The 17246-nt window shown below is 39.1% G+C and overlaps 2 protein-coding genes across 2 annotated transcripts in view; one reads left to right on the plus strand and one right to left on the minus strand.

Moving 5' to 3' along the window:
- LOC308290553 (small glutamine-rich tetratricopeptide repeat-containing protein alpha-like) overlaps window positions 1-11097 on the plus strand; it is a 33563-nt gene extending 22466 nt beyond the window's left edge. Inside the window, exons 9-12 of the mRNA XM_080732454.1 lie at window positions 2416-2453; window positions 6792-6968; window positions 8875-9002; window positions 9867-11097. Coding sequence (XP_080588580.1) covers window positions 2416-2453; window positions 6792-6968; window positions 8875-8983 — 324 coding nt within the window. The 3' untranslated portion in view covers window positions 8984-9002; window positions 9867-11097. The remainder of the gene's footprint in view (window positions 1-2415; window positions 2454-6791; window positions 6969-8874; window positions 9003-9866) is intronic.
- The window catches only part of thop1 (thimet oligopeptidase 1), a 155468-nt gene that overhangs the window by 129979 nt on the left and 8243 nt on the right, over window positions 1-17246 (minus strand). The gene's annotated exons all lie outside the window — the stretch shown is intronic.

A 17246-nucleotide genomic window follows, 5' to 3' on the forward strand; every position in this document is an offset into this window, starting at 1 on the left:
TTATTGCAGTTTAAAGGACAGTGAGACACATTCAGTAAGCCATTCCTAAACAGTGTAAATCAAGTGATTAAAGGGCTGTGTATTTTCTCAAATTGACGTGTGATTCACGGAAGGGTGTGCAGGTGTTGTGCAACGTGTAGATCAGTGCAAGTGAGTCCCTCACTCTCTGAACCCGCTTGACATCCATAACGTAAATGAACCACTCCCCCTGTGTAAGAATAAGAGCAACCAAACATAAAATGACTCTCTTCTCCACCAGTCCCTCCCTAACGTTTTAGTCTAGTTTTTATTTTGTCAATATATTTAGTCTTAGTTTTAGTCATCACAGCTTAGTTTTTATTTAGTTTTTATTTAGTTTTCGTCAGTGAAAAAAATGCAGTCGACCAACATTTTTCGTCATAGTTTTAGTCAATGAAATCAACACTGCTACTGAACAATTTGGCGAGATGCTGGAATCTGCCAATATGAGATTTATTTTTATTATTTTCAGTCTTATTGGTTCCTGAGGTGATTCTGTCCTCATAGGACGAACCCGCTACTGTCCTACAATGGAAATTGTAATTGTAGTAATATAGATCAGTGGTTCAAACCTGTTTGACTCAGGGCACCCCTGAAAATAACGTTTTCATCCAGGGCACCCCTGAATCTTATTCATATAAATCATATTGCGTGACATAAACATGCACATCTTTTCACCTGAGATACAGTATGTCACAGAGACATATCAGTTTCCATCAGAACTGACTGAAAATAACTTTGACATTTAACCACAGATATTCTTCACCAGAAATAGCCGATCTACAAGCCAGTCTAGACACAGTTAGATTTCATCCACACTGTATCCTCATCAGATCTTAGACTGCCTTCATGTGATGTGGTCCACATATGAATGAATAACATGACTTATGGAGTTGGCATGAAAACCCACCAGGCCAGACTGTGGCCACACAGCAGAGGGATCTGATCATTCCTCTCTAAATAAGAATGGCTTGAATGTGCATTCATGTCTATAATATTCATTGAAGCAACAGATACGTTTTTGACACCTACAGATCCTTCTCGAAAAATTAGAATATTGTGTAACAAAGCATTGCAGATGCCATTGCACCCCAAATCATAACTGACTTCAGAAACTTCCCACTGGACTTCAAGCTACTCTGACTTCAGAAGGTTGACATTTCTCTATTATAAATCCTTGTTTTGAGTCTCCTGTAATATTGTAATATTTTGAAATATATGGACTTTTGATATTCATGAGCTGTAGGCAATAACAATACCAGATGTGTGCAATGTATCTAGAATATATGAACGTTTAAAGAAATATATGAAAGTTTCAAGATAATTTACTTTTACACAACATTCACATTTTTCGAGAAGGATCTGTATAAGTCTGCCGAGCAGGCGTAAGAAGGGGAGACGAGGGCCTTTCTGTTTGGAGTTTGCATGTTCTCCCCGTGTCTCCTAGGGTAGATACCCTCACAAAAACATGCATTAATCCTGGTCTCATTACTGCCTCCCCTTGGCCAGCCGGGGCGCCTGATGGAGGGGAAAGGAACTGGTTGGAATAACGTGTTCCTTCCACGCGCTACGTCCATCCCAGGGAAATCCACCCTGTCAGGTGAAAAGCAACAAATTGGACTCCTCATGCATTGAAGGAAGCATGAGGTCAGTCCGTTGTCTCCCCCGGCGCGGCAGAGGGAGAGCAGAGCCCAGGATTACATAGGCAATTGGCACTGGGTGAAAATGGATTTATAAAAATTATAAAAAAAGAAAAAAAAAAGAAGGGGAGACATCCGTAAAAACACAGACAAAAAAATAACTTGTGTGAATGTGCGTAAATGCAGATAAGTACAACATATGAGCAGAAACAAGCTTAGTGAGTGAGACCCACTGAGAGTAGTATTTAGATTATTATCTTAACTCATTAACTGCCAAAAACGTGAATCCCTTAAAAATCCCGTTGTACCACCCTGCCACGCCCGTGAATCCCGTAAAAAAAAAAAGAAAAAAAAAAAAATCTTTTTTTTTTTTTTTTTTTTCAAAAATTTTTTTTTGGACCCCAAAAACGTTAGTAGGCATGATAGCGATCGCGAAATTGCTTGTTTAACCCCCATACAACCCCCATACAACTCAGGTAGCAGACCTCCAAGCTCACAACAGTGTAAAACATAATGGCTGCTATCTCATGAATGCCTGAACGGATTTCCATTCGGATTTTTTTGTTTGAAAGCTGTGAGCAATGTGGACACACGTGGTGCATTATCTAGGCATGGGTGTGCATGATCCGTGCACTATGAATTACATGGAAGTCTATGGAGACGAATGGCAGTTAAAGAGTACGAAGGTATTGTTAAATGGCAGCATATGAGTTTAATAATGATAATTGATGGTTTGTTTGTTGTTGTTTTGTTCCAGGCATCGTCTTTGATGAACAACCCACAGGTCCAACAGCTGTGAGTTCATAAACAATAACATGTCTTCAGTCTAAACTACCAACACATTATTAATATGTTTTAACTACTGTTACTGTATAAACTACCAACACATTATTAATATGTTTTAACTACTGTTACTGTATAGAAAAGGCCTGTCTAAGAAATGTCATCCATGAATGCACAAGAGTAGTTTAGTTTCAGACATACTGTACAGTACAATCAGAATACACACACTGTTAGGAAAGTGCTCCATCCTGTGGCAAAGCAGAGGTACTACACACACATGTTCCTGCTTCATCACTTGTGCATTAATAGAGGGTCTGCACGTCCACTGGGACCCGCCCCCCTAATCTAGACTGAGTGGCAAAACATTGAGCAGCATGGAGCATTGGAGTTTGGAAGCGCTCGTTGCAAATCACTCAACGGCCCTGCATACCACCTGTTTCTAAATTGCACATAATGCATGAGGCAGCAGGATGTTGTGTTGTTGAAAACGAGTGCTTCCAAACTCTGACACTTGGAACAATAAAAACCTGCACACAATGTCTTGACAGAAAGTAGCTCATAACAGGCCTATGGTGGATTTTTATGAAACAAAAACTGTGCAGATAGAAAGAGGATAATTCAAGCATTCAGTACAGACGCAATGTTGGTGAGTTTAACTTTGTTTAATACAATCAGAAAGGACTTTTCTGTTTGGATGTATGGGCTGTCAATGGCAGAAATGATTTTTTTGCCACTCAGTAGGCGTTCCCACATGACTTCCAGCAACAGTGATGTCACACACATACCCTCCATAGCAGTTAAACATTGATAGGTTTAATACAACAGTGATGTCACACGCATACCCTCCATAGCAGTTAAACATTGATAGGTTTAATACAACAGTGATGTCACACGCATACCCTCCATAGCAGTTAAACATTGATAGGTTTAATACAACAGTGATGTCACACACATACCCTCCATAGCAGTTAAACATTGATAGGTTTAATACAACAGTGATGTCACACACATACCCTCCATAGCAGTTAAACATTGATAGGTTTAATACAACAGTGATGTCACACACATACCCTCCATAGCAGTTAAACATTGATAGGTTTAATACAACAGTGATGTCACACACATACCCTCCATAGCAGTTAAACATTGATAGGTTTAATACAACAGTGATGTCACACACATACCCTCCATAGCAGTTAAACATTGATAGGTTTAATACAACAGTGATGTCACATGCATACCCTCCATAGCAGTTAAACATTGATAGGTTTAATACAACAGTGATGTCACACACATACCCTCCATAGCAGTTAAACATACCCTCCATAGCAGTTAAACATACCCTCCATAGCAGTTAAACATACCCTCCATAGCAGTTAAACATACCCTCCATAGCAGTTAAACATTGTTTAAACAACAGTGATGTCACACACATACCCTCCATAGCAGTTAAACATTAACATAACCACATAACCCTAACCCTCCATAGCAGTTAAACATTGCATACCCTCCATAGCAGTTAAACATTGATAGGTTTAATACAACAGTGATGTCACACACATACCCTCCATAGCAGTTAAACATTGAACATACCCTCCATAGCAGTTAAACATTACCATACCCTCCATAGCAGTTAAACATACCCTCCATAGCAGTTAAACATTGCATACCCTCCATAGCAGTTAAACATACCCTCCATAGCAGTTAAACATTGAACATACCCTCCATAGCAGTTAAACATTACCATACCCTCCATAGCAGTTAAACATACCCTCCATAGCAGTTAAACATTGCATACCCTCCATAGCAGTTAAACATTGCATACCCTCCATAGCAGTTAAACATTGCCATACCCTCCATAGCAGTTAAACAGTGATGTCACACACATACCCTCCATAGCAGTTAAACATTGCATACCCTCCATAGCAGTTAAACATTGTTACCCTCCATAGCAGTTAAACATTGTTACCCTCCATAGCAGTTAAACAGTGATGTCACACACATACCCTCCATAGCAGTTAAACATTGTTACCCTCCATAGCAGTTAAACATTGTTACCCTCCATAGCAGTTAAACATTGTCATACCCTCCATACCCTCCATAGCAGTTAAACATTGTTACCCTCCATAGCAGTTAAACATTGTCATACCCTCCATACCCTCCATAGCAGTTAAACATTGTTACCCTCCATAGCAGTTAAACATTGTCATACCCTCCATAGCAGTTAAACATTGCATACCCTCCATAGCAGTTAAACATTAAACATACCCTCCATAGCAGTTAAACATACCCTCCATAGCAGTTAAACATTGTCATACCCTCCATAGCAGTTAAACATTGCATACCCTCCATAGCAGTTAAACATTAAACATACCCTCCATAGCAGTTAAACATACCCTCCATAGCAGTTAAACACACATACCCTCCATAGCAGTTAAACATTGCATACCCTCCATAGCAGTTAAACATTAAACATACCCTCCATAGCAGTTAAACATACCCTCCATAGCAGTTAAACACACATACCCTCCATAGCAGTTAAACATTGTTACCCTCCATAGCAGTTAAACATTGCATACCCTCCATAGCAGTTAAACATACCCTCCATAGCAGTTAAACACACATACCCTCCATAGCAGTTAAACATTGTTACCCTCCATAGCAGTTAAACATTGCATACCCTCCATAGCAGTTAAACATTGCATACCCTCCATAGCAGTTAAACATTGCCATACCCTCCATAGCAGTTAAACAGTGATGTCACACACATACCCTCCATAGCAGTTAAACATTGCATACCCTCCATAGCAGTTAAATATTGTTACCCTCCATAGCAGTTAAACATTGTTACCCTCCATAGCAGTTAAACAGTGATGTCACACACATACCCTCCATAGCAGTTAAACATTGTTACCCTCCATAGCAGTTAAACATTGTTACCCTCCATAGCAGTTAAACATTGTCATACCCTCCATACCCTCCATAGCAGTTAAACATTGTTACCCTCCATAGCAGTTAAACATTGTCATACCCTCCATACCCTCCATAGCAGTTAAACATTGTTACCCTCCATAGCAGTTAAACATTGTCATACCCTCCATAGCAGTTAAACATTGCATACCCTCCATAGCAGTTAAACATTAAACATACCCTCCATAGCAGTTAAACATACCCTCCATAGCAGTTAAACATTGTCATACCCTCCATAGCAGTTAAACATTGCATACCCTCCATAGCAGTTAAACATTAAACATACCCTCCATAGCAGTTAAACATACCCTCCATAGCAGTTAAACACACATACCCTCCATAGCAGTTAAACATTGCATACCCTCCATAGCAGTTAAACATTAAACATACCCTCCATAGCAGTTAAACATACCCTCCATAGCAGTTAAACACACATACCCTCCATAGCAGTTAAACATTGTTACCCTCCATAGCAGTTAAACATTGTTACCCTCCATAGCAGTTAAACATTGTTACCCTCCATAGCAGTTAAACATTGTTACCCTCCATAGCAGTTAAACATCATGTCACACACATACCCTCCATAGCAGTTAAACATTGATAGGTTTAATACAACAGTGATGTCACACACATACCCTCCATAGCAGTTAAACATTGATAGGTTTAATACAACAGTGATGTCACACACATACCCTCCATAGCAGTTAAACATTGATAGGTTTAATACAACAGTGATGTCACACACATACCCTCCATAGCAGTTAAACATTGATAGGTTTAATACAACAGTGATGTCACACACATACCCTCCATAGCAGTTAAACATTGATAGGTTTAATACAACAGTGATGTCACACACATACCCTCCATAGCAGTTAAACATTGATAGGTTTAATACAACAGTGATGTCACACACATACCCTCCATAGCAGTTAAACATTGATAGGTTTAATACAACAGTGATGTCACACACATACCCTCCATAGCAGTTAAACATTGATAGGTTTAATACAACAGTGATGTCACACACATACCCTCCATAGCAGTTAAACATTGATAGGTTTAATACAACAGTGATGTCACACACATATCCTCCATAGCAGTTAAACATTGTTACCCTCCATAGCAGTTAAACATTGTTACCCTCCATAGCAGTTAAACATTGTTACCCTCCATAGCAGTTAAACATTGTTACCCTCCATAGCAGTTAAACATTGTTACCCTCCATAGCAGTTAAACATTGTTACCCTCCATAGCAGTTAAACATTGTTACCCTCCATAGCAGTTAAACATTGCCAGCTTTCAATAATCCAGCATTTTGATGACAATACGTTGTACTTTTTACAAAAGTAAAGACGTTACTTTTTATCTTCCATCCAGGATGTCAGGGATGATGTCAGGACAGTATGGACCAATGGGAGCCCCCGCTGGCATGGGGGGCGGGGCCGGAGGTGGGGTTTCCATGGCGGCGCCGGCGCCAGCAGCAGCACCAGGAGGGGGAGGAGGAGGAGGAGGAGGGGCGCCACCTGGTGGTGACATCACTGGACTCATTCAGGCGTATGTTGACCAATAGGCTTTAAGATCACTGACCAATAGGCTTTAAGATCACTGGACTCATTCAGGCGTATGTTGACCAATAGGATTTAAGATCACTGACCAATAGGATTTAAGATCACTGACCAATAGGATTTAAGATCACTGACCAATAGGCTTTAAGATCACTGGACTCATTCAGGCGTATGTTGACCGATAGGCTTTAAAGACCCAGTGAAATGAAAAATAGGTTTTTCACACTTTTAGAGCTTATCTGTGGTAATCATCATATGGGCATTCCTAACACTAAACATTTGATATTTTTATATCAAAGGTCCATAAACAGGCCATTCTTAATTACTTCCTGTGAACAGAAACGTGCTGCGTGATGACAGACAGGTCTTCTTGCATATTAATGAACCTTTGATTACATTCACCTGTTTGTTTCCCATTGCTGGCATTCCTCCAAACACAGCTGGTTTTAATTATAGAGCTACTCCGTTTTGAATCTCATTCAAGATGACGTCCAAACTATGTATTACTCATTGTAGTAAAAGATGTATCTGTAAACATTATTATATAGGTTGGAATAATAAGCAACTTGGTAACAAACATTGTGTACAACTGGCCCTCTGCCTGCTGTTTGCAGGCTAATGGAAGCTACACACAACACACAAACATTGGGCACAATATACTTTTAATCATTTTTATTCTGGAGTGCTCTGTGCACGCTGCGCGCGTCGTGTACGCTGTGCGTGCGCCCACCCCAGTTCATGTCCGTGCTACGTGTGTTCTTCGTGTGGGGAAATATTGTATCGTTTCAGAGGTCAACAGTTTGCCCAGCAGATGTTTATGTGTATATATATATTATGTTTATATGTATGTTTATATTATGTTTATATGTATGTATATATTATGTGTTCCAGAGGTCAACAGTTTGCCCAGCAGATGGTTTATAGATCAGTGTTTATGTGTTCCAGAGGTAAACAGTTTGCCCAGCAGATGGTTTATATGTTTATATGTATGTATATGTGTATGTGTGTTCCAGAGGTCAGCAGTTTGCCCAGCAGATGGTTTATATGTTTATATGTATGTATATGTGTATGTGTGTTCCAGAGGTCAACAGTTTGCCCAGCAGATGGTTTATAGATCAGTGTTTATGTGTTCCAGAGGTCAACAGTTTGCCCAGCAGATGGTTTATATGTTTATATGTATGTATATGTGTATGTGTGTTCCAGAGGTCAACAGTTTGCCCAGCAGATGGTTTATATGTTTATATGTATGTATATGTGTATGTGTGTTCCAGAGGTCAACAGTTTGCCCAGCAGATGGTTTATAGATCAGTGTTTATGTGTTCCAGAGGTCAACAGTTTGCCCAGCAGATGGTTTATATGTTTATATGTATGTATATGTGTATGTGTGTTCCAGAGGTCAACAGTTTGCCCAGCAGATGGTTTATAGATCAGTGTTTATGTGTTCCAGAGGTCAACAGTTTGCCCAGCAGATGGTTTATATGTTTATATGTATGTATATGTGTATGTGTGTTCCAGAGGTCAGCAGTTTGCCCAGCAGATGGTTTATAGATCAGTGTTTATGTGTTCTAGGGGTCAACAGTTTGCCCAGCAGATGGTTTATAGATCAGTGTTTATGTGTTCCAGAGGTCAACAGTTTGCCCAGCAGATGGTTTATATGTTTATATGTATGTATATGTGTATGTGTGTTCCAGAGGTCAGCAGTTTGCCCAGCAGATGGTTTATATGTTTATATGTATGTATATGTGTATGTGTGTTCCAGAGGTCAGCAGTTTGCCCAGCAGATGGTTTATATGTTTATATGTATGTATATGTGTATGTGTGTTCCAGAGGTCAGCAGTTTGCCCAGCAGATGGTTTATATGTTTATATGTATGTATATGTGTATGTGTGTTCCAGAGGTCAGCAGTTTGCCCAGCAGATGCAGCAGCAGAACCCAGAGCTCATAGAACAGTTGAGGAGTCAGATCAGGAGCCGACCACCCAGCGCTAACGAGGAGCAGCCTTGACACGCCCACAGGAAGTCAGGTAATTAACACCATGACACGCCCACAGGAAGTCAGGTAATTAAATCACTCAATGCCAAAAAGACGATTTCCATAATAAAAACGTCTTTTAACTATGGACTTTTTTTTAATGAGTGGTGGATGGATGATCAGATCAGTTCTGAGGAAGTAAAACATTATGTTGTAATCACGTTTTTTCCTTTTCAACATATTTCACATCAAGGTTCATTATTTATTTATTCATCATTTGAGCCACAGAACCACCGTCTGATGACATTTAGCCTCTCAGACCCAAAACTAGTTTATTGTTCAGATTGTGTCCACAATTCCATGTTGTATTGATGTTGGTACCATAGCAGAGATAACAAGCAAACCTTGATCAAAATAACTATTCTACATTCTCTGATCTCTTTCATAGAAAATATCTCACTGGATGAGTTTCAGGCATATTTATGTGATTAATTTTGATTAATGAATTGCAAAGCCTCTAATTAATTTGATTTTCCTTAATGGAGTCCCAGCCCTAAAATCAAGCAATGCAGATGTTTAACAATAATGTAACCTTTAGAGTCTCTAAGAGTTAAAGATCTAGTCGTGGTCGTGGGTGCGTTCCCTTAGGCCTAGACCAGACGGAGCTGGATATTTCATATATCCTGGTTTTTCAGATATCCACATAGAAAAAATATCTAGGTCCACACGACAAAGATATCTAGGTCTAAAATAATCTGAGTCCCCAGACCCCCACTAGGGGGATAAGCAAACACACACACACAGTAAAGTCTTCAGAGATACACTAGCCGGCACCTCAGCCTGGATGGAAACAACGGGTACGGACTTTATTCTTTTGCAACCTTATCGACACATTTTCTTGTTCTTCTCTTCACAGATGACCACGGTGTGTGTATGTATGTGTGCGTGTGTGTGTGTGTGCGTGTGTGTGTGTGTGTGTGTGTGCGTGTGCGTGTGCGTGTGCGCGCGTGTGTGTGTGTGTGTGTGTGTGGAGAGGAAGTGTTGACAGACTGTATTTAAGGTCTGTCTGTCTGATCTGTGAGATCATATATGATCTGTATGGTCTGTATGATCTGTTGTTGCAACTGAAGAAGAAGGAGGAGGCGTGTCTTGAGTCTTGAGGACGGCGTTCCATCGACCAATCATATGACTGCATGAACCAGTGGCCCCGCCTCCCGGTCGTCAAGGCAACCCCGTCAATCTGGCCAAACAACTAAACTAGGGATGCACTGGTGTGTGTGTCCATTTATCCACCATATTTACTGTATGTCAGTATGAGGACGATATTTACCTTCGATGACATTTACTGTATATCAGCAAGTTAACCCATTTAGGGTTAGAATTATTTTATGCTTTAACTATTGAAAAATAGCAGATATATACGTGAACATTTGTGCAAGTCTTTGAATAATATAAAGCGAACATTTGTAACTCATATATTTGCTTCTGGTGGGGGGTCCCTGGAACAACATATTTTGAGATTGGGGGTCTGTGGCCAAATACATGTAATTTTGGGGGTCCTTGACATGAAAAAGTTTGAGAACCACTGATTTAGAAGAAGGATTTATAGAAGACATTTATATAAAAAATATATATAAAATATTCAAAGACTTGAAGGCACAAAGTGGCTCTCGGTGCTGCGCCGTGAGCTTGTAGATCTGCTATTTTTCTATAATTAAGGCATCAAATAATTCTAACCCTGAATGGCTTGTATCAGCAGTTCAGTTTGATATTCACAGTTGTGTTGCTGGCTAAATGTTGGTGTTTTGGTTTAAAACAAGAAGATAATTTGGAACAGTTTTTTTTTTTTTTTTTCCCTTTTGTTTTATATATTATAATGAAGCTGTAGTTGTTCCCCGGGCAACAACGGGGGGGAATAAATAACTAAGGAAAACAAAACAAACTAAAAGTCTCCCGGCTGTGATCGTCCACATTATAGTTTTAAATGTATGGGTTTATGGCTATAGCAGAAGTTACCATATCGGTGCGTCCCTACGACAAACCACCCCCGCTCCGACACAGCTGAGCAACCAAACGTGAATCTCTGAAAAGCGTCCAAAAACTAAAACACAAAGTTCTGAAATAATAAACAGTTTTTTTTCTGCTACTTTTTGGAGGCCAGAGGTTGTTTTGGTGTGGAGTTTCACATACACACACACATACTTGCTGGGTTAAACATAGGGATTTTAATTTATCCTGACTAATATGCTGAGATATTAGACCAGTGGTTCTCAACTTGTGAGTAGGGACCCCCCCAAATTATTTTGGGGGGTCCCCAGAAGATCAACTTAACTTGCAACATTGTTTTCTCTCTCAACAATAAACAAACCAACATAAGGTTTAAGTGTATAGAGGGTATCTGCACATTTCTAAAGTGACAATTTGAGGACCTTTTAATACGTCTAAAATTACCAATAAAAAATTGGTCAAATTGTCAAATGGGCAGAAATTGTGAAAACAGCAGATCTACATGCTCACAACGTGAGGCGTTGTGAGCATGTAGATCTGCTATTTTCACAATAGAACCGTGTTATTATACAAATGTAATGACTCAACTCTTAGTGCACATCAGGGTGGGGGGTCCCCAGTTAAAATATGATTATTTTGGGGGTCCCCAGTTAAAATATGATTATTTTGGGGGTCCCCAGTTAAAATATGATTATTTTGGGTGTTGTGGCCTGAAAAAGGTCGAGAACCACTGCTCTATGAAACTCTTAAGTCCAACAGTAAATGACTGACAGCTGCTGTTATGTCTTAATTACCAAAAACTACACGGTTGAGCCTTGTTTAAAAAACGCTACATTTTCAACACCATCGTCGTTCAGACGATACTTTTAACCACATCGATATAAAGCACCAATTTCTCACAAATGGCCTGTAAGCTTAATTTATACCTGCTGTACTCCAGTGTTTCTCAACCTTTTTTCTGCATGGGCACGTATTATGTTGGTGTCCCAAGAATCCATGGGCACACCAACATAATACGGGGGTGTAAATATCCTCACTGTCGGGAAGAAAACCTTGTATCTCCAAGTTTCAAATGTGTACGTTTATTTGCAAAAGTAAAGCCCTGCTTCATCATACAATACTGCCACACAATAGTGAAAACAGCAGATCTACAAGCACACAACGCCTCCGCGAGGCGTTGTGTGCTTGTAGATCGGCTGTTTTCACTAGTTTAAATCATTTTTTAAAATGATAAATACAATAGGCCTACTGGCTTTCAAGCAGTTTCAAGGGGCACACTTGACCCTTCTCAGGGGCACACCAAAGGTCCCCTGGCACAGTGGTTGAGAAACTGCGGTACTCGCGGTGTTGTGCAGCAAAATAGACGATTTACAAGATGGTAGACGGTCTATTTTCATTGTGCGTTGGACTGGTGTGGAGGCTAAAGTGTTTGATGGAGTGTTAAATATGCAGTGTTGGGGAAGTTACTTTGAAGTAAGTAACTCACCATGGCAGTAACAAGTTAAAGTTATATCCCTGGAGAAATGTAACATAAAGTTTCAAGTTACATAGAAAAGGTAACTTGAGTTACTTCTTTTTTTCAGTGTTAAATTAAGAATGTACATTTGGGGTACATGAAACAAAATATAATATCCTACAAAAAAGGTCACATGCCAGCAGAAATATGTCTCTAAACTGAGTTTTATGTTTTATTTCAAAAAGGTTGACATTTTCTTTAGTAAACATCTGTGTTCCTAAAATGAAGTTAAAAAAATATTATGAATGTAAAATTATAACTTCGCTTGTAACTTCTTGTAACTTGAGCCAAAAATGACCCATAAAGTATCTCAGTTACTTGACGAGTTACAGAAATATGAATGTAACTCAGTTACCAGCAAGTTACAGCAAAATGTAACTTAGTTACGTAACTCAGTTACATGTAACTTTAACTTCCCCAACACTAAATAATGATGAGGATGAGGTTTGATTGCACCGCAAAGGAGTCACACTCAAACACACACACACACACACTGGGTTGGTTGACGTTAAAGGTGACAAATCCCTCTTCTGCGAAAACCTGCGTGTGACGAACCATAGATCCCGCCCTCACCGGCGCCTAGGAGCTGTCCTGTCACTCTCAGCACCTCCACCAATCACTGAAGAGATATCCACAGCCGTGAGAGAGAGACATCCTCAACACACTGGAGGTGTTAAGTTAATGTCTCTGATAAAGTCACCTTCTTTTCCCCCAAAATGTAAAGAAATTAAGAATCCTGAAATAATGTCCAGGCGTGTTTACTTCACATTTGACATTTGAGGCCTAATATTGCTACGTTTGCCACAACACCTGTGGATAGCCAGTCATTATGGACAGGGGCGTCAATTGGGTATGGCAGGGGTATGCAGCTGCCATACCCTGGGTCCAGGGGGTAAAATAAAAGTTACTTTTAAATATAAACCCATGAATGTCAATGTCTCTTTGTCTATCTGTGCTGGTTATTATGTTGTTAAATTACAGTAAAATAATTACAATGAATTACAAATGCCCCCAGGTGCAAATCAAAATCATTTAAATCACTAAAACAATAGAAAGCAGTAAATGAAAACATTTTATCACTCATCTTTTCTTTTCTCTAATATGAACCCTTGTTGTAAAAAAAACTAAGTTGTCTCAGGGGCCACTCAGCAAAATACCAAAAGTCCAAGGTCCTATGACATAGGGTTTTATTAAAATTACCTGACTACATAGGACCTATGTAGTCAGGTAATTTTAATAAAACCCTGGGAATAAATTCCTTACCAAACAATTTCTTCACCAATGTGTTGGTAAAGGTGTCTAGTAACATATCTAACAAAGATTGAAATTCAACATCCCTAGCAAAATGTTTGACAGCGAGGGTAATTCTGGGTCTCATTCACTTACTATAAGGGAAAAAATCACTCCCAAAAAGATGCTTCAAGTAGCATGTTAGGGGTCTAACTAGGTGTTTTTAATTATTCTGAATCCATTGCAAGCATTTGTTTTGCACGAAAAACATTCATTGGGCCAAAATCAGACGCAAAAAAAGATGGTTTAGTGATGAGTCATCACTTTTCACAAGGTGTATGGGGTCCATTTTTGGCCCAAGGAATGTTTTTCGTGCAAAACAAATGCTTGCAATGGATTCAGAATAATTAAAAACACCTAGTTAGACCCCTCACATCCCACTTAAAGCACATTTCTGGGAGTGATTTTTTCCCTTAGTAGGCCTACAGTGTATAGTAAGTGAATGAGACCCAGAATTACTCTAGCTGTCAAACATTTTCCTTGGGATGTTGAATTTCAATCTTTGTTAGATATGTTACTAGACACCTTTACCAACACATTGGTGAAGAAATTGTTTGGTAAGGAATTTATTCACAGATTTGACAGGTATTCTGATAGTTTTCCCTGACTAATGTTGGCCTTTAGACATTGGTTTTATAACACACTACATGAATAGTCTAAACATGAAGGAAACACACCGAAAACAGACACATTTCCATCTATAAGGCCAAACCTCATTGAACACAAAGATTGTCATGGAAAGATTAATGATGAAATGATAAAGTTTAATCTTTTGGAACAAACAAAAAGACAAAATAGTCTTTTATGAAACGAGACAAAAAAAAATAGTTTGTAGAGAAAGGTATGACCATAGACATGATGCTGGGACCGCATGTGGCCCACGGGCCACGTGTTGAATAGAGCTGCAGTAGAATAAAAAAATAAAATAATCTGTACATTATGCCAAATGCATTGTTCATTTTGGGGTCATTAAGATGAAAAGCTTGGAGAACCACTGTTGTAAATCAGTTGTTCTCATTAGTGAAAGTCCAATAATTAAGTTCAGTTGGATTCCATGAAAGCAGTTTGTTGCACACAAATCACAAATAAAACAGCATTGCAAGTTTGTAGATGGGCTATTTTCGGTTTAGCTGTTTAAAGATGTTAGCATTTGAAGTGGTTAAACTAGCTTATATTTCAGAAACATCTTCCTTATAGTCTGGGATTTGTCATAATATTAAAGCAGAGGTTTAATAGTCAGGGGATATTAATAGAACCTGGGAATAAATGCATTACCAAACGTTTTCTTCACCAATGTGTTGGTAAAGGTGTTTAGTATTACATCTAACAAAGATTGAAATTCAACATCCCTAGGAGAATGTTTGACAGCTAGGGTACTCTGGGTCACATTCACTTACTACTACTATAAAGGAAAAGATGACTCCCAAAAAAACAATTTAGTGATGAGTCATCACTTTTCAAAGTTTTGTGGGGTCCATTTTTAGCCCAAGGAATAAATACTTTCCAGGCATATATTATTTTACTCCACTACAATTAATTGATTGAAGACTTTATTGTCAGTTTGCATAGGAAAAGGAACAGTTCCATGACAGTACACTTGACCTTGTACACTGGTACAAGGTCAAGTTCACTGGTACAAGGTCAAGTTCACTGGTACAAGGTCAAGTTCACTGGTACAAGGTCAAGTTCACTGGTACAAGGTCAAGTTCACTGGTACAAGGTCAAGTTCACTGGTACAAGGTCAAGTTCACTGGTACAAGGTCAACTAAAAGGATACGCTCAGGAAAGCACGTGGCTTATTTACACTGAGATCCTTTTTTTAACTCAAAACAAATATGCCTGCTGAGAATATATTATGTACCTTCCTGACCACACGGTGGCACTGTTTCACTCTTTGATTGAAGAATTTATTAGAAGTTTGCAATAGAAAAAAGTACAGTTTCATGACAGTACAAATCACTGGTACAAGGTCAACTAAAAAGAGATCCTAGAAAGCCGAGGCTTATTTCCACAGGAACCACACTTTAAGTATCTCATATAACATTGAAAGACAGACGGATAGAACATAGTACTTTATCTAGGATAATATCAGTTTCAAAAGCATAACATCAAATACAAAAGGCAGAATACAAAGAAAAAGGGGGGGGGAGCATGGGGGCTTAGTCTATTTACAAGTCACGGGTAGCTGCTGTCTGAAGGTGACTTTTCATACCAATTTTGAAGGAGGCTAGGGATTTGCTCTCCTTTAGGGCTTGTGGAAGGGCGTTCCACATGTTGATGGTATAGCAGGAGAACGAGTTAGCGCCTTGTTTAGTGTTAAATCTACGCTGATGATGATTAGTGGAGCTGCCTCTGGTGTTATGATCGTGAACATCCTTGACCTTTAAGAAGTAGTTTGTCACGTACATGGGAATCTTGGAGGTGTAGTGTATCTTGTACACCAGGCCCATTGCAAGACTCTTTTGGGTGTGACTGTAACGTACAGCACCAACTAGTACAGTTAGGTACACACACACACACACACACACACACACACACACACACACACTGACTGAAGTAGGACCACATATGGTTGAATGTTTGTCCACCATCATTAAAACCTTCAAAATAAAGTTTTAACGTTTTAATATTTAATAGTTAAGTTGTTTCCTGAACACAGTGGTGTTAAAGTAACAAAATAGTTAATTCAAGTTCTGTACTAAAGTACCATTTTGAGTTCAATCCATTACATCTCAGAGACAAATGTTGTTGTAGGCCTATTACTCCACTAATGGTGTATGGCAACTTTAGTTACTAGTTACTTATGTAGATTGTCATTGTTATTGTCATAAGTGCCGGTTCTAGGATTCAGGTGGCCCTATGCAAGATTATTTTAGGTGGCCCTCCACTGACGGATGCACGCGTACCTAAAATAATCTGCAGCAACAGATCAAAATGTTCTTTGTGTAGGCCAGTCAATCTAAGCCAAAAAAGGGCCTGACCCAAAATAAATTGAAATAGTAATGGTTCAAGGTTTTTTTATGATCCTTAGGGTCATCCAACAAACATGTTAAAAATGTTCCATTTTATTTTGAGTGGATCAAGGTGAATTCAGGGTGTTCAAGTTTGGGTCCCTTCACTTACTATAAAGAAAAGACCCCCAAAATAATATTCTTTAAGTAGCATGTGAGGGGTCTAACTAGGGGTTTTTCATGATTCTGAATCCATTGCAAGCATTTGTTTTGCACGAAAAACATTCCTCTGGCTAAAAACGGACCGCCAATACTATGGTTTAGTGATGAGTCATCACTTTTCTGGGGTCATCTCAGTTTTGTTGTGTCCCTTTTTAGCGCGAGGAATGTTTTTCATGCAAAACAAATGCTTGCGATGGATTCAGGATCATGAAAAAAACCCTAGTTAGACCCCTCACATGCTACTTAAAGAAGATTTTTTCGGAGGTCTTTTTTTTTCGTATAGTAAGTGTAGGGACCCAAACTTGAACCC

The sequence above is a fragment of the Nannobrachium achirus genome (genome assembly GCF_963921795.1).
Source record: "Nannobrachium achirus genome assembly, chromosome: 1".
NCBI lineage: Eukaryota > Metazoa > Chordata > Actinopteri > Myctophiformes > Myctophidae > Nannobrachium > Nannobrachium achirus.